Source organism: Neopelma chrysocephalum, unplaced genomic scaffold, assembly GCF_003984885.1.
Source record: "Neopelma chrysocephalum unplaced genomic scaffold, ASM398488v2 Primary Assembly neopelma1_22, whole genome shotgun sequence".
In the NCBI taxonomy this organism is placed as follows: domain Eukaryota; kingdom Metazoa; phylum Chordata; class Aves; order Passeriformes; family Pipridae; genus Neopelma; species Neopelma chrysocephalum.
The window spans coordinates 26,099,911-26,118,163 of record NW_020897689.1 but is presented as its reverse complement, the minus strand read 5'-3'; the positions used below and the strand labels follow the sequence as shown (position 1 = coordinate 26,118,163).

The 18,253-nt window shown below is 35.9% G+C and overlaps 1 protein-coding gene across 1 annotated transcript in view; it reads right to left on the bottom strand.

The window, feature by feature from the left end:
* Positions 1-18,253, bottom strand: part of SMCHD1 (structural maintenance of chromosomes flexible hinge domain containing 1) — a 75,383-nt gene that overhangs the window by 45,995 nt on the left and 11,135 nt on the right. The window contains exons 2-17 of the mRNA XM_027675844.1: positions 16,126-16,201; positions 15,501-15,662; positions 10,731-10,813; positions 10,504-10,634; positions 9,325-9,439; positions 9,059-9,178; positions 6,317-6,483; positions 4,183-4,276; positions 3,724-3,934; positions 2,775-2,892; positions 2,490-2,673; positions 1,767-1,964; positions 1,520-1,633; positions 978-1,084; positions 627-709; positions 361-474 (exon numbers count right to left, since the gene is read on the bottom strand). Of these exons, the coding sequence (XP_027531645.1) occupies positions 361-474; positions 627-709; positions 978-1,084; positions 1,520-1,633; positions 1,767-1,964; positions 2,490-2,673; positions 2,775-2,892; positions 3,724-3,934; positions 4,183-4,276; positions 6,317-6,483; positions 9,059-9,178; positions 9,325-9,439; positions 10,504-10,634; positions 10,731-10,813; positions 15,501-15,662; positions 16,126-16,201 (2,077 nt within the window). The remainder of the gene's footprint in view (positions 1-360; positions 475-626; positions 710-977; positions 1,085-1,519; positions 1,634-1,766; positions 1,965-2,489; positions 2,674-2,774; positions 2,893-3,723; positions 3,935-4,182; positions 4,277-6,316; positions 6,484-9,058; positions 9,179-9,324; positions 9,440-10,503; positions 10,635-10,730; positions 10,814-15,500; positions 15,663-16,125; positions 16,202-18,253) is intronic.

Sequence of the window (18,253 nt, the reverse complement as noted above, 5' to 3'; positions counted from 1 at the left end):
TCAGAAAGGTATTTTTTACAACTCCTAAATGATAAAGGAATTGGATTTTCCTATCATATATGGAAATAAACAAGGTAAAAAAGATTTTAACTTTCTATAAATTTCAAATACATTTGACATGGCAGAATTGGAGTTTTAGTGTTCTAATGTGTGTTCAACCCAAAACTGAGTAATTTCAGCTGCCTTGGACAGAATGCAATTCTTCAACAATGCAATGTAAGAATATCAAGTGAAACACCCACAAATGGAAACCACAAAACAGTAAATCACAGTAAATCACTAGATTTATGTATATACACAAAGAAATACATTATGCATTTATAAAATAATAAAGACAATTAAATATACTGAAATACTTACAATGTAAAATAACCTTGAGTTCAACAAGTAGTTTCTTTGAACCTCCATGGCTTGTACCTGGAAGTTTTTGCATTGCTTCTCCTTTTTTGTTCAAAATTTCTATTCTTAACGCTCCTATATTTAAAAGGAAAAATAATGGACGTTTAAAATATGCTGTGGATTATAAATGATCAGAGATTGCTGTATGCTTCCTTTTTTAACAAGAGTGCATAATATATTTTTTAATTGGCATTTAATGTTTTATTATTTGGAAGAAAAAAATATACCTATTGGTGTACCAGCAAATCTTGTTTCATTTGGTAATAACTCATCTCCTTCAGGCCATGTTACCGATAATCTGTCAGGAAGTCTAATAAAAAAGAAAGGATGAACAGTTTTTCAGTGATATAACGAAAGGGTAATTTATCTTTAGTTGAATATACAGAAAGCTATTTTGGGGGTAGAAAAAAAAACCCAAACCCTGAACTATTTCTTCTCGGTTTATAATTTTGTTTCTACTGAAACAGTTGACTGCTCTCCCATTTGGGAATAAAACTGAACTTCTTTTTTGTTGCTGAAGAAATACTAAAACTGTGATTAGAAACTCCACAATCATATAATTACAACTCAGTGCTTACCTTGCCATTTCATCCTCTATGTATTTTTTAACGGCTTTCTCAGACACTGTTCTGTCAAGTTTTGAGATTGGAATAATTCTCATTTCAGCATACAGCGCCTGTGGTTCCTGAAATAAAAACTCAGTGCAGTTATAAATGGCCAGATTACAGTATGTCAGAGAAGATCAAGGCACTAGACAAGTTGACATAGACATAATGCAATAAGCTAATAAACACTATCTGCAGACAGCACAAGACACTGTTCTAAAATTTGCTGAAATCAAAACAGTTAAGAATGGTTCCAAACATACTATTGATACCGTGACACTCTATTTGACATGCAGATTTAAATGAATCAGACTGTTGAGACTGGATAGTAATTTTAATATATTTTAATTAAAAATTCAGTAACTAAGTAGTTTGATTATTTCTAGATTGCTGAATCTCAAAAACCACATAATTTTCAACAGTTTAAAAGTAATTTAAATAAATCTGACACAGGATTTTGTTTAAAGATTTCATAGGTAAACGAGGTGTGTGAAACCTTTCTATATTTGTATTACCAAAGCAATCTGAACCTCTCCTCCAGTGGCAAATATATCCCCATCATGGTCTCCATACAAAAAAAATTTCTCGATACTTCCATAGAATATTGGATGAGTCTTGATACTTTTCACCTGCAATGAGAAGACAACAATTAATGGCAATGCATTACTTCTGCATCAAATACATAGTATCTGCCCTTTAGAAGGTTCAAATCACCTATGACAAAACAAGCAAAACCCCAACATCAGTGAGCAACTAACTTACCAGCTGTCCAGTTTTGTATGTTTTTCCATCCCACTCTATTGCAGCATACATTGTCCAAGGGCTCTGCAATCTTTTGGATGGTATATCAGTACGTACAGTTATTCCTTTAAAGACTGTGAATTTTATCTGTTTGTCATATTTTTCATGACAGTCTTTGAGCCACAAAGCAAATTCTCTGTCAATTTTCATTCGCTGCTCCTATGAAGAGATTACAAAAGAAATACCTATTAGCAATGTATTAAAAAATTTAAAGCTGACCACTTCAGAAGCTGGAACAATTGTAAGAGTACAGAGATACTGTACTCAAACATTCAAAAAAAAAAACAAAACCAAACCCAGAGGATTCCTCAGCTTGAAAACATGACAAAATTCTAGGAAAGCTACACTTCAAGCCAAAGAAAGTGCTTCCCCCAGCAGCCATATTCCTCCATGAAGGGTGTCTTTCTACCAAAACTGTCATATAACATCTAAACAAAGTAACTGTTTGAGAAAATAAAAGGAAAAATAGTGAGCCTTGTTTCCTCGGATTTAAAGATTCAGCCTTATTACTCACTAAAACAGAGATATATGTGCTACAAAGTTCTGCAAAAATGCACAAGGTGAAAGTTCTTTAGAACCAGGCAATATTCAGTGATACGAGCAAATTAGCAGTGAGAAAAGGTTTCTGTATAATGTGCATTAAACTTTATCAAGAAGAAATACTTAACATTATGCAATTATTACCTGTCCATTGAAGATTCTCGTGAACAGAGTATTTTTATCTTTTAGCTTCAGCTCCAGATCCATGAAAGTGAGTTTGTTTGTGCTGACCTGGAACTTATCATTGGTAAACAATGCACCAGAAATTCTGTAGTAGCATTCAACTGGTGCCAACCCTCTCTTCTTTGGAGGAGCACACCAGTCAAAACTGAAACAAAAGGAGAAAGACATTAAAATCCGCTTTCATAAAGAGAGGTTTACATTATGGAAACAGACTGGTTTACATTGTAGAAACAGATCACCACTTACTCTTCCACAGTTGTGTACGGTATTAATCTACCATTCCAAAAACATTCAAAAATAGGCCTTTTTCCTCTGGCACCTTTTTCTACTATAAAGCAGTCATCATCATCATCATCGTTTAATCCTTGATTAAAAAAAAAAAAAAAAAGGACAGTCTTCTTGCATAAATTCATTAAAAAACCGATATCCAAAACCAGTGTAGACTAAATTAAGGATTATCTATTAAGTTGAGCACAGTAGCAGTGCACACGACATCAAGCTAGTTATATATAAGATAAGGAATTTTTTTCATATTTTAAATATACCAAGCAGAAAAACTAGGAAAGCTAAGTAAAAATTTTAAATAGGAGTTAAATATTACCAAATCTACCAAATTTGAAAGTTTTCAATTTGAATAAGTATTATTTTTTCCTCTTATTTTCAACTGATGATCTTCTAATATCATAAAATCTCTTCACAATTAAACTCAAGATTTTGTAAAAAAAAAAAACCAACACAGTATATTTTAAACCCCTTAGCATTTGAAAACTCATCATGACTGAATAAAACTAATTTTAAATTAAAGACTTCAGACTACATGTTGTCTTTTGCAGTATTCTGCCATCAGAATCTTTTGAATCTAACTGCTGGTATTTTATTAGTTTCTTGGAGCAAAGATCTAACAGTCAGGAAGATGGAAAGTTTAAATCTGACTACATTCCATGAGAGTTTATAGTTTGAAATCACACAGTGTTATGCCAAAGATCAGGTTTACACAAACAAGTTACCACAACAGCCAATTTATTCACAGGATCTGTTCAGTCAAAGAATGTGAACTTTTCTGTTCTGACACAATTTAAATCAGGTAATAATTTGCACTTCAATTTCAATTGTTTTACTTTTTATTTCATTTAAACATTTAGAGTAGTGGGATTGCCTGTGATAGGACTGACAAGCAGCAAAACATTTCACTCACTTGATGGATAGCATGGATCATCAGGGTATGTTTCTTTATCATACAGGAAAGGATGATATCGGATGATGCCTTCCACTATACCTTCTTCTTCAACATGTGCCTTAAACTCAAAACTATCTGCTGCAGTATTTATATATAATGTCTGCATGTCATCTTTGATCTCCCTCAGATTGACAATCTTTGGTACTTTTCCTTTTTCGAACATTGAAATCTGGAAGAAAACAAGTTGATTTTTCCTTAGATCAAAAGACACAGTAATTAGCATTTTGACACTTGACTGTTAGCAAATGAATTAGTTCCTATGCTGCAACGATAAATAGTTTCACTTTAAAAAAATTAAATTATGTACACATCTTAAAATGCTGTAGTTCAAAATGCATGATTAAAGAGAAACAGGCACAATATGAAATAAGTTGCCATCAAAGAAGACTTTTGACTAATATGTATAAAACCTCTTACCTGAATGTCGATGTTGTTGAAAGGGCTTATGTCTTTTGTTACAGCACTAGTTTCATTTCCTTTTGGTCCATGGATATAATAGTGATAGATATGTCTGAAATACATTTCAGAAAAAAATATCCAAAACCAGAAAGTGAAATTAAGAAATTGCACATTATAATTTAAAAAAAACCTAAATAAGCTCATATTTCTATTAAAATATCCAATTTTTGGACAAAATAGTTGGAAACAAATTGGAAAAAGATACATAAGTGAAAAAAACCCTTATGATTGTTACGTGGCTACCAGATCTTTTACATCAAAGCACAAACTAAAAAACTACTGTAAATTGTTCTGCACTCTCGAGATGAGAAAGAATTACAGATAAAGCTTTCCCGACTTTGTTTCTGATACCAGTTTTGTATCAATCATCTAATAGCAATAGAAACATTTAACCAACAATCACTCTCCTTAAGTTATTTACAAATATTTGAATACAGGCAAGAGTCGTGGATGTGCTCAGCTTATTAGAAATAATTCTTCTATTTGTAAACAGTATTTTCTAATGGGCATTTTTGCTCATTTAAGAAACTTCAAAAAATCCACACGGTCAGATAGATTAATTCATTTCATAGATACAAAGTTTGAGAAAACTGAGGAACTTAACTCCATTTACTTTAACTTCTCGGCAAGCTAGCTAGTTCTTCCAACTTCAAAGACTGAATCCCTAAACCTTAGGGTGGTGGCATGCAGAAAAATGAGATTATACGAGTCAATGGGACTGAATGCACCTGCAAGCGCTTTGCTTCTGACATCCACTACACTAAATGTGCCCCAAAGAGAAATCTTCCCAGCAAAAAGCTCCTCATGGCCTCATTGCTTAGGACTTTACAGTATGTCCAAATTGCTTAGCATTTTGTCTGCTTTTTCTCCAGACTTCAAAAGGTGCTCTCATGGCCTTAAGACAGTTATTTTAGGGGTTCATCTCCACTTCAAAGCATCCAAAACAATGAGGGCTCTGCTGTAGCCCATTAAAGCAGAATGAAACATGTGGCAAAAGGCATGGCAGAAGGGTACGTGGAGGTGTTTGAGGGAAAAAATGCCATTACAGCTGACAGTGATGCACCAGAAAGCTAAATCTGATTAGTTTTACTGTAACAGCTACAGGGTATTTACTTGAATAATTGCACCGGGTCCATTTCAGATGGAGGCAGCTCTTTCATTTCAAGAGATGGCTGGAAAGAACTAATGCACATAACCCACAGTGTGGGTGTTTACCTGAATAGCACCTAGAAGGTAATAAGGGACCGAAGTTAATCTGTCAATGTACGCGTACCTCTACATTTTCATGAAGTTAAAAAGGGTTTTGACCACAAATTCTTACATGCAACACTGAATGATGTTCCATACAATAAGGTATTATCTAATCCTTACGTTATTCCTCATTTTAAGAATTACCTATATTATTAGATTACAGGTAATACAAAATTTAAAATTATAGTTCAAAAACAAAGGTCTATAATTTGCCAGATTTCAAATTTGATCTATAACTTCTTATTTCAGATCACATTCACAGAGAGACAGATCACCTCAACAGGTAAGACCAAACAATTCACAGGTATCTCAAGCTTCCCTTTCTCCAGGCTCTGCAGGCCTACTGAGTGGACAGCAGCATATATTGTTCTCCCTCTTAAACTGGGATGAAGCAGCAACACTTTTTTGTTGTTGTTTAAAAAGCCAACCAACCAAAAGATTCCAAAAAACTATAAATACAAAGCTCTATACCAAGGTTAGGAGCACACCGGTGAGCAAAATAACTGATCAAGTTATTAATAATTAGATAACTAATTATTACATTAATAATACGACATGAAATATGTTACTAAAAATTACATTGGATAATTATGTATCAATTATCAAGCCACATTAAAGCTGATGTTTGTAAACATCTTTGGTTTGGGGGGCCACATTCAGTTGTTCTAGTTTCTGTAAAATCAGTTAGATAGGAAAACTAATTGCAGCATCAACAAAGGATGTATGAACAGCTTTAACAGGAAGAAGGCCAACAGCTGAGAACAAAAAGGAAGCAATTAATAATTGGTTGACTTTGTTAGTAGCCCATTTTTAACTAAAATCTTTCAAATCATCAACTTACGCCAGCTGCCTTGTCCAAAGATGAAAGTAGTTTTTCAAGTACTGCATGTGATCTGGTTGTACACCTGTAATGACAACTGCTGTGAAACTCTCTTTATCCCTTTCTTCTAATATTAGATTATGAAGAAATCTTTCATCATCACTTGTGATGTGAGTAGAGTCAGATGGCTACAAAAAGAGTAAAATAATAAGAGCAGGAATGTAAACTGAATTTCTGAACTCCCATCAGCTTTGGAAGAGATTAAAAAACATAACAGGAAAGTAAATCAGAACATACGATGCTAAATATCAAAAAAGATTAAAGCTTAAAATAAAAGTTTCCAAACTAAAGTCAACAAGCTGAGAATGTGACATCCGTGATCCAATTCATTTTCAACTCACTTTCATCACAGCATTTGAAGTGTTCAGCCTAGAAATGGATTTAATCATGTTTAATGCACTGTGGGATATCCATGTTCTCATCCATCAAATGGGACTATTATGTGTATAACACATTAAGTTTTTTTTAGGAAAACAAAGCCAGAAAAAAATTATTTGCTTTTAAAGCAGGCTGCTTTCTATAACAAAAACTGAAGTGGAAGAAACATGCTTTTGCTGTAAAAAAGAAATGGTGACTCCTCAGTTCCAGATGAAATATCCAGTAGTATCTCACAGAAACAGAAATTCTCAATTATGGAACCTACTGGTTATCTTTTCCTGGATGGATGCACTTTACTCTTATGACAGGTTTCTAAGCTGCACAAAAACACAGCGGCTGATGTCATGCTTCATGCTGGACCAGTGGATACTCCTTTACATTTGCTACATCCAGAAAAGAAGCTATTTTTAAAACAAAGATTGAGATCTTTATAGTCATTGCAAACAATTGGTACAACTGAGAAGACGAGCTGTAGCAAATGCAGCTTCATGCCTCGTTTTGCAGGAAAGTAGGCAAACCCCAGATCACTAAGTCATGGAAGGAGACATGTCTTACCTGCCCATAGGTGGTGAAATAATTAATCAAGGGTGTTCTATTAAGACTTACTTTTCTCAGGGAATCAAAGACCTCTCCTTAACCAAGAGAATAAACTACCATGGCACTTTCCCCTACATTCTTAGCATCCACCTCAACTACAAAAGTACTATTTACTTATTGGCAATACTAAATGGTCCAGAGAAGTGAGTGCAGTAAAGATAGGTGCCTATTATCCCTCGAGAGAAGATGATCAGCTAGGGTGCCATCAATGCCACTTCTCTTCAGTGTTCTGGCCTTGTTCTACAGTGCCTTATGTTTGATATTGATTACATCTTGATTTCCTTGCAAAAGTAACTTCCTTTACCAACTCAATGCCTCAAAGACTCAATTATTCTTCTCACTCTAGTAATCCATTACAACTTCTATTTCTGCCGTAGTATTCTCTTGCTCACCTATGTGCAGCACAGATAATTTTTCATGTCATTGAAGAGACAAATTCACACACTTTATTTCACATCACTATAATTAACTGGCCTAGGTATTTCAATGATTGGCAAAAAAATTCCTAAACCCGAGTTCTCTATCCATTACCTTCACATGTCATTTCTATTACTTGAGTTCTTCACATCATCTCTTCTCTCTTCGATAGTTAAAAGTTTTTTTTTTCCTCTAATAGAACTTACATTTTTTAACTGTGTCAACTTTAATTTTATATTATCACCACAACTTTTCCAACAGTTAATTGCACCACCTTTTTGTACCACCTTTAGTAGTATCTACACACCTCATTCAGCTGCTTTCCTCCAACTTACACCTGTTAGCTTATATTCTACTTTTCTATCACCATTCCCCCTTTTAATATTAAATGGGGAGGGAAAGCATCTGTGTCTGTTTTTATTTTCAAAATAAAATAAAAGTAGACTATTTTATTTACAAAAATAGCGTCTATTTTTGTGGTCTACCTTCTCAACAATATTGTACAGAGATTAAAAACAAAACCCTGACAATTCATTTTTTGTTGCAAGTCACTGACCCAAGATTGGCACAATAAAAACCTTATTTATCTCCTGTTCCTTTCTCACTCATATAAAAGGCCAAGAACACTGATATATCCCATTTCATATGGGCTTACAGTCTGAGTACCTTGTCACACACAGCACCCACTTTGCCTCCCATCTGCGCCCTTAGCTATATCTTTGCCTTTACCACCTTGCTCAAAAATATCCAAAGAACAGTTCTTTTCAGTCTTCTTCCTTATCTTACAGCTTTTTTGCTCAAGCTTTTCCTCTTCATGAAAAGCATCAGGACAGTTCATCTTAATTTTCAGCTGAATAGTTCACTTATTTTACAAAATAATGAATATTTGTAAAACCACTGGGTTTTGTTGATCTGGCTGGACTTCTCTCCCAGAAGAAGTTAGTTCTTCTACAAATTTCTACATACACAATTTGTTTCCCTAATTTATTCATTGCTATTTCAAAGAACACACATTTTCTTTATGTTTCATACATAACAAAAAATTGCTGTGCTTAGAAAAGTATTTTAAAATATATGGCATTTCTGTCCCTTAATCTTAACTGACAAGAGAAGACAGAATCACGTAGAAATAAAGCCCTATGATACAGTGTCTTCAAGTTTCCTATTACTTCCTTTTACACTCCAGAGTGAAAATGATTCAATAAGATGGAGATATCCCCAGATAAGTATTACATAAATATTATATAGTTAAATCACGTTAACCTGGGAAAGGCTTTCAATTAAAAATGAGAAAGTATTAGGGCTATTTACCTTTCTGTTTCGAATGAAACCAGTATATATTGCTTCTTTGTGTTTCTCCTTCTTTTCAAAATCCTCTTTAGAAAGGACAAGTTCATGAACATCCTGAGATTCTGCAGGTTTGCTTATCATCTGATTTTATTAAAGAAACAGCATTTAAAATCAAAATTAGACTTAAAATGAACATAATAAAATAGTTCAATGCTGTGATTAAAAGCTAGGAAATAACAATCTGATTATGTAAAAATGTTTTAAAATAAAGACTGACATTTACTTACTCTGGCAGACTGTCCAACAAAGAACACTGCTTGTTTGCCTCCAACTCCAAAATAAGAGATATCACTATTTAAACTACGAGGCACTGGCAAAGGGCGTACATATCCTGAATGATCACTGAAAATAAAAGTGCCCTTAATAAATTTTCTCAAGACAAAAGTAATGTAAAAAAAGCAATGAAACTTCTGATCCAAACAGCTTATATTAAATTCTTCCTGCTGTCACCTTGTTAAAAAACCCTCAAATTTAGACCTATTAAAATTGTAATATTAAAATGTATGTGCCTAAGATTCTTGATGTATTCTTTCTGAAAGAATGATGACCAAGTAACTATTTTCCTAAGTCCTCTTATAAAACACTTCTGTCCCTTGTCACAAACCAAATCTTATTCAAATGAAAATGCTTACAAAGCAAGCCTGATCTTTCTGACAGTATCCTTTCATAAAAATACTTTTAAGTCAAAATGGGAAATAATGCCAACCAACTATTAAATGCAGGCTTGGAAAGACAGCATATGCTATCAGTAATTAAATTCCATGTCTCTTAAGTCAGCCTGAACAGTCTTACCTAGTTTAGGACAAATATCTATTTTTAAATCACAGCAGTCGCAAATGAAAAAAGGTGTAGAGGTTAACCTGTTATAATCTGCACATATACTCCCTTTGAACAGTAGCAATCCACAGTTTAAACCTGTAGCTTTAGAATACTATACATTTCCACTGTTACTGAACTCAGCTGCAGCAATTTCAAAAAGCAGTGAATTTCTTTACATATGACCCAGAACCACTATTTATACACTTATCTCCAGATGTTCAAAAGATTTTGCTATTCTATTTGGAGATGCTTCCAATGCAAAAAACCTTCCATTAACCATATTACCACTTTCCACTGCCCCACTACTTTTTACAGTAGTTACTCATATGAAAAGACTGAGGCTGTAATTCTCATCCTCACATTTACTATTGTATCCTAATATTCACACAGTACCATAAGATCAGAAGAGCAGTTTCATATTATGAAGCTTCTCTACTTCCTACCTACAAAAAGTATAAATCTAATTATGTAATCATAAAATGACGGGTTTTAGCTAAGTGTTGGTACAGAGCTATGTCTTAAAAGGGTATTCTGTGAACCTTCGCAGAGTTTGTTAATGGTTGTAGAAATATTTAAAACTTTCTAACCTTTCAAAGTCACCTTGTCTTGTAAACTTTGACAATCTATATACAGCCCAGTTGTTAAGCTGTTTAGAAGTCATTCCACTTCCATTATCGATCACAGCAACAGCTGGTTTTCCTTGGGAATCATCAAATAACTGAGGGGAAAAAAACCAACACAACTCAACAAGGAGCACCAATAAAAAGGGATAATGTGAACTACACCTAAAAAAGGTAGAATATCTCCATCTTACCAATTTTATCTGTATGCTCCGAATACCGGTATTTCGGGATGTAGCTGACAGAGAATTATCAATCAACTCAGCAAGGGCAAATGCTAAAGAAATTGAAGAAACATAACCCTATTAAACAGGAGTCAGAAAACAGACACCCACTTACCTTACCTATTCACTTAGCCTTAAGGAACACATTTCCATCCAGACTCTCTAAAAAGAAAGTTTTATTTCCTACAATTTACAAGGTTCTTCAGAATGCTACAGTGCAAGGTGCAAGTTATACTGGCCATACACTTCAAGCATGTAAAAGAAATCCCTTGAGTATTATTACCATGCATCAACACTGAAGCATGTGGCATTTTCCCTCAAGTTGTTTTTGAAGTATAAAAACAATTCTACACTTTTTTGCAACTTTATTCATTGTGAACAACAGTAGTTGAGCATCAGTTATGTGATCCATACTTACTATTCCATATCAAAGATTAATGGTCCTTCAGCAACATGTGAAATTGGTTAAGCATGGCCTTAGACACGTGGCAAATAAGGAGCATCAGCAGCAGTACACTTACACAAACTCAAAACTGCTATTTGCTCTAACAGTCAATTCTAGTACATAACAAACAAAAGCAGACTGTTTAATATAGCTAGCTTGCAAATTTGAATTACTGGTATGTTGCAGAATTTCACAAAATACCTCAGTATGGTCTCCAAGAGCAAGAAATAGTAACACATTAGAAAAAATATATACCAGTAATGTCATTACAGAAGTGGATCTAAAAATTATTCTGTTTGTAGTCTTGATCATTGTAATCTCTTTATGACTGCAGAGTTATGACCACAAGAAGACTTACGGGCACCACAACTTTTGGGCCATTTTAAAAGCTTCTGTGGTAGCAATATGAATACATTCAGTGCACTCAGAGCATGAATCCTTTTTTTCTCTGTCACCTATTGCAGAGTACAGACAAGTTCAAGAAGTAACATAAATGCATATGAAAAGTTTCTCATAAACACCCGAAGCTTGTTCACTCTTTAAGAGAGAACGATGACTTAAAACCACTGTAGCAAGCTGTTTTAGCAATAACACGACAGAGGAAAATACTGCAAAAAGTTTACCATTCCTTCAGTAGCGGAAAAGTTTGCTTTACTACTAAAAAAAAAGAAAAATCAACGCACTTCAAAAAGACAACATTGAGATTCCATCTTTAGATCACTTCTCTGATTCATCAATAAGTCTGTTTCAAGCTTTGGGGTAACTATATTAACGGAGAGAAAACAGCAAACGTATGTTGGTGATACTGTCCAACGGACCAAACATAAGTTTAAAATTATTTTGAACTACAGTAAAATGTGAAGAAATTTTCATTACCTAGACCTGCAAACACTGACAGGCAAAGCCCAGTTAAACTTCACACTGTTCTTGCTTGCCCACTGCTTCAGCCTGTCCACGTCTCTTTCCAAGGTAGCTCTCTCCTGATCTGTCTACCTCACCATCCAGTTTAGCATCATCAGCAACACTGATAAATTCACAACAGAGAAGTATCTCGTTCTACTGCTTTTGCTCTTATTTTTCTTGTAGTTTCCATCATGTATGGAAAAACACAGCTTTTAACAAGTGAGTTCAGAGTCCAGGTCAGAAGAAACCTTCAAAGATTACATTGTTCCAACCCCTCGGACACGGGCAAGGACATATTTCACTAGATCACATTGCTCAAAGCTCCACCCAACCTGGCCTTGAACATTTCCAGGGATGAGGCAGCTACAGCTTCTCTGGGCAACCTGTTTCAGTGTCTCGTCACCCTCACAGTAAAGAATTTCTTCCTTATGTTCCATCTAAATCTACCCTCTTTAAGTTTAAAACCATTACGCCACGTCCTGTCGCTACAGGCCTTGGTAAAAAGCATCTTCCCATTTTCCTTATAAGCATATTTTAAGTACTAGAAGGCTGCAATAAGGTCTCCACGAAACCTTCTCTTCTCCAGGTTGAACAACCACAACTCTCAACATGTCTTCACAGGAGAGGTACTCCAGCTCTCTGATCATCTTTACGGCCCTCCTGCTCTATTAGGTCCATGTCTGCCTTGTGCTAGGGGCCACAGAGCTGACTGAAAGTGCTCCAGGTGGATGTTTCACAAGAGCAGAGTATAGCTGGAGGATTCATCTCCCTTGACATGGTGGTCATACTACTTCTTACACAGCCAGGATATGACTGGGTTTTTGTGTGCTGGCTCACGTCCAACTTTTTGATTGACCGGTATCTCCAAGTCCTTCTTGGCAGGGCTGCTCTCAATCCATTCAGCCCCAGTCTGTATTGATACTGGGGATTGCTCTGACCCAAGTGCGGAACCTTGCACTTGGCCTTGTTGAACTTCATGAGGTTCATGCTGCCCCACTTCTGAACCCTGTGAAGGTCCCTGTGGAAGGCATCCATTCCCTCAAGTGTCTATCAACTGCATCACTCAGCTTGATGTTTTCAATACGTTTCAATACGTTTTCAATATGTTTCAATACGTCATTAATAAAGATATTGAATGGTACCAGTACCAGTACAGACCTGTGAGGCACACCATGTGTTACCAATCTCTATTTGGACATTGAGCTGTTGACTGCAAGTCTTTGAATGTGGCCATCCGGCCAACTTCTTACTCATTTAACAGTTCATCCATCAAACCCATATCTCTCCAATTTTGCCACAAGGATGTTGTATGGGACTGTATCAAAGGCCTTACAGAAGTCAAGACAGACGACATCAGTTGCTCGTCCCTTATCCACCAATGATTTGCACTTGGTGAAACCATGTAGCCATGTTGGCTGTCTCTAACCACCTCCTTGTCAACCATATGCTTAGACATAGCTTTCAGGAGGATGCGTTGCATGACCTTATGGGGCACTGAGGTGAGGTTGAGTGGTTCGTAGTTCCCACAGTACTCCTTTTTAAAAATCAGTGTGATGTTTCCCTTTTTCCAGCTACTGGAAATTTTGCCTGACTGTCAGCTATTTTCAAATATCATTGAGAATGGCTTGCTGACTACATCTGACAGTTCTAGACCCTGGGAAGCATCTCATGGGGTCCCATGGACTTGTACATTTAGGTTCCTCAGATGGTCTTGAACCTGACCTTCTCCCCTGATGAATGGGAATATCCTTCCCCCAGTCCCTGCCTTTAGATTCAGGGAGTCAAGAATTGTGGGAGGAGCAACCGAAAGTGAAAACACAGGCAAAAAATTGTTTAGTACTTCAGTTTTCTCCATGCCAGTTGCCACTAGACCCCTCCACTCCACATTTCATTTATTGAGGGTACAATTTCTTTTGTCATTGTTTTTTAATGTATCTGTAGAAATCCTTTTCATTCTTTTCACATTCCTTGCCAAATTTAGCTCTACCTGTGCCTTAGCTTTTCTGATCCCATCCCTACATTCCCAGGCAATATCCCTGTATTATTCCCAGTATTCATGTCTCTGCTTCCACTGTCTATGCATTTCCCTCTTGCGTTTTACTTTGACCAGGAGGTCTTTACTCAGACATACTAGTCTTCCTTGCCTGACTCCTTGCACATGAAAATCAATAGCTCCTGTGCTCAAAGAGAAAAAAAGTCTTTAAATAGCTGCTATCTTTCTTCTACTCCTTTATCCCCAAGGGCTGTTTCCCAGGGTGTCCCATCCACCCCGCCCTTAAGCAACTGAAAGTTCGCTTTCCTAAGGTTTAGAGTCCTAACTATACTTTTCACCTAGCCTATATTCACTGAAATCATGAATTCCACCAGGGTGTGATCAGTACAGACCAGGCTACTATCCATCTAGACCCTTCCAGTAGGTTCCTCTGTGCTGGTGAGCAACAGGTCCACTAATGGCTGCTGGCAAGAACAAAGCACAGATCTCAACAGAATGCTTTGAGTGGTCTAATATAGCAATTCCTGTGCACAGGGATACGTACATCATTGACCAAACTATCAGTGCACTTTGAGCACAGTACCCCCAAACCTGAACCAAAACAGCGTCTTCATTGCAGCAGGGAACAAATGAAGCGCAGAAAGAGGAAAGAGGAAAAAGGAGACTGGTCCTTAAAAATATATTTGCTATTTATAGATGTCAATATTGTTTTAAAACAGAAATCACGGTGGGAATGGTATCATGCTTGAGTCTTGATAGTTGCATTTTTTTCTGCACAATTTTGAACCCGCTGTACCTAAGTATATACTTAAAAAACAATCATAGCCACAGACAGAATTTTCACAGAAGCCATAAACAGAAATTATTTTTTTCAATAAAACAATACAAAATGCTGGTTACATATTTAATACACCAGTTAGATAAAAACTAATTAAAGTAGCATCTTTTTAAATGAATACTTGCTCTTGTTGGTAAGTTAAGCCCTGTAGAACCCCCGATGGGAAGGCACACAAAATTCTATAGTAGCTCACAGAAAAACTGTTCACCAAATTCAAAGTTTCTTTTGTTTAGTATAAGAGACAAAAATTGATAACACAAATGCTTCCTGTCTGGATGACATCCACAAGATTATTCAGGCTATAGTTATTTTACTTCTAAAATATTCAAACTTCTTAAAGAAGTATTTGAGGAGATACCTTTATAAATCTGGATTATTACATGGCCACTTTAATTCATTTTTAAAAGAAAAATTTGCATGAGGAACATAGTTTTTTTTACAGTTAAGAGTTTTTTTTCACCAGCTATAACTAAAAGTTAAAAGTTAAACTAAATGTAACTCTTAGTTATAACCACATTATATTCATACGAACACCATTTAAACATCTTGGCAACTACTTACGCAAAGGATTTTGCCCTTCGCTGGCATAGTACTCGTACATGCCACTTTTGACAAGTGTATCATAGTGGGGCAGGAAGTCAATTCGTTCCTTGGTTGCCAAAACCAACATTTGATCAACTGACTGCAGCAGATATAAAGTGACTCCATCTTGAACAAGTTCGCCTGCAATGAAGATGAAATACAAGGTTACACTGAAGAGCACTACAAATTCTGCTCTCAAAACCAGTACTGGTTTACCCTCAGGTAATCTCTATATTTTCTTAGGCGTTGCCTGCTCAGCATTTAGCAACATTTAATTTAATATCTTTTCACATTTCCAAGCTTAATAATGCAGGTTTTCTCAGGTGATAGCTACATACATGCCATTTTCCCCCATCATTTACAGAATTCGCAATGGACAGTAAAAAAATTACTTGGCATAACTGTCCATCATACTAGCAAGTAATTGTTGAAAACTTGCTTGTAAGAGTCACCTTTGTAACAATTCTTGGCAAACTATTACAGGACTTGTACTTTCAGTTCATTATTGCATTATTTCATGTCATAGAGCATTAACAATCATCACGTGATCTTGACAATCAATATAAGAAATAGTTGTAATTATTTTGCCATCTAAGATACTTACTGAAGTTGTCTTCTGTAATTTCCTTCCTATTTGTTGTGGTGATAACAAACTTTTCATCAGTAGCTATGCCAAATGCCTATAAAAATTGGAGGGTATTCAGTTATGACAACTAAGTACTCCAAAAAGATTCAGAGAAATTAAAACAAACAAATAATAAAAAAAGGTGGTCTATTTACTTTGTCACAAACTACTAAGAAGTGATCAAATAATTTTCCTGTATTAACTCCTAGAACACAGTTCAAATCCAGAACTTAACTTCATTTGCTTTCTCAGCTTAGCCAAATCTGTCTGTACTAGCATTGTTTGTTTTTTCACCTGCTTAAAATATGCTCTAGTGAGCAATAGGAATTGTCAGAAGGAGGAAATGTCTTACAGGTAATCACCTTGGGGGCTGAAGAACAAGAATGAACAGCTCTACTTCAGGCTGCACCTACAACAGCAATAGTTATGACCTAGAGGGTGTCCCATATTTAACTGCACTGTTTCAAGATACTAAACCAACCTAGTATTTCTTAACATTGGATACATATTAAAGTCTTGGTTCTTCAATTATATCATACAGTTAAAAAAATAGTAGATTTCTTTCAGAAAAATTCTTTACCACTAAAACACTGAAGTTTATTCTTCTGAATCTAAACAATCTTTGCCACTTTGATGCCTCCAAATTTTGAATATGTTACTGTAGCTTTTGACTTTTTATCCAGCTTTCTACATGCATTTAAATGCCTCTACATTTGCCCCTATTTTTGTACCCTGATATTCAACATTAATCTCTTTCTCAAAATAATAAACTAAATATCTGTATTTTCTCCTGTCTTTCCAGGTCTTTGAAACTCAAGAAAAAGTCAGATCTAGTCTCATTAAACTCCATCAACCCATTCAGTCCTACAGTCACAGCTCAGACAGGTGCTTTATGCACTTTTAGATATTCTTCCCTAAAACACTGGTGTTCTCTGCAGCAGTTTGCCCTCATCATTTCCCATACCTCTTTCTTTCCATCTCTAGTACTCTGACTCATGAAAATACTTTTAAAACACTGCTTAAGGTTCCACTAGAAGCCTGATTTTCATATTTCAGTTACTCTCTCTCCAACAGTGACCATGTTAAAAATACATTTATTAACCATCAGCAAAATTAGCAAAATTGTCAAATTTATCATAGCACTTGGTGCAAGTGAAACAGAGATGACACAAAGAAACTGATGTTCAGACTAAAGAACCTGGAGTAATTACACTTTTTAACTCTTCTACGTTCAGATCACTTGAAGTCAACCTCTCACATTACACAAATTTCCACATGAAAAATCTGTGTAGGAAAAATATTAAATTGCTCAGAGCAAGGAAAGTAAGCAACAAAGGATATGGATACTAGAAAGCTAACATTCTACTGTGCCATTCGAGGTCAGTGGTTAATATAGAATAACTGTAGAGTTTTACACTGAAAGCACAGATTAGCATCTTTCCCTCCAGCTGTAATTACAGCTTCCCTATTTTCTCAACCGCCCAAAAGCTCTTCTGCTCTCAAAACCTTATGAAGAGTGCAGCATTTAAGGCACCAAGAAGTTAGGAAGGGTAGTGCTTGCACAAGACAGCCGCCTGCTGCCCGAACAGGGGCAGCCTCCTCCTAGTCCTCTCCCCTATTCCATAGGCGAGCCTCACAGGCAGAGCTACACTTATATTTCTTGGGTGAGCTCAGCAGTTCTTGGGTGTCCACTGGCAGCAGGCCCTTTCCATCGCAGTCCAAATGCTTGTCATTTAATGATAAGCTACTAGGCAGGTTCATGGACTGAGTTTGGCAGTTCTAACTGCAGATAATCTGTTTTTCTTGTCCATGGCATAATTTAAGAGACCATCTGCTTTGTAAGCTTTGGCCAACTTAGAAGATTTCTCAGTTCAAATGCTTCACTTCCACATAAGACCTACTTCTACTTTCTCTTTCCCTCTGTCCTACACTCTTAGCTATTCCAGCCCCTGTCCCTTCCCACTATGCCAGGTAGCAGTGAGATGGCTGCACAGCTGTCCCATTTTGTGGATATGGTCTCCAGGAAGATGAGCTGGTCATTGCTGAATTAAAGTGAATCTATTGGGTAATTTACTTGTACAGCTGATGATGTTTCATTTGATTCTGA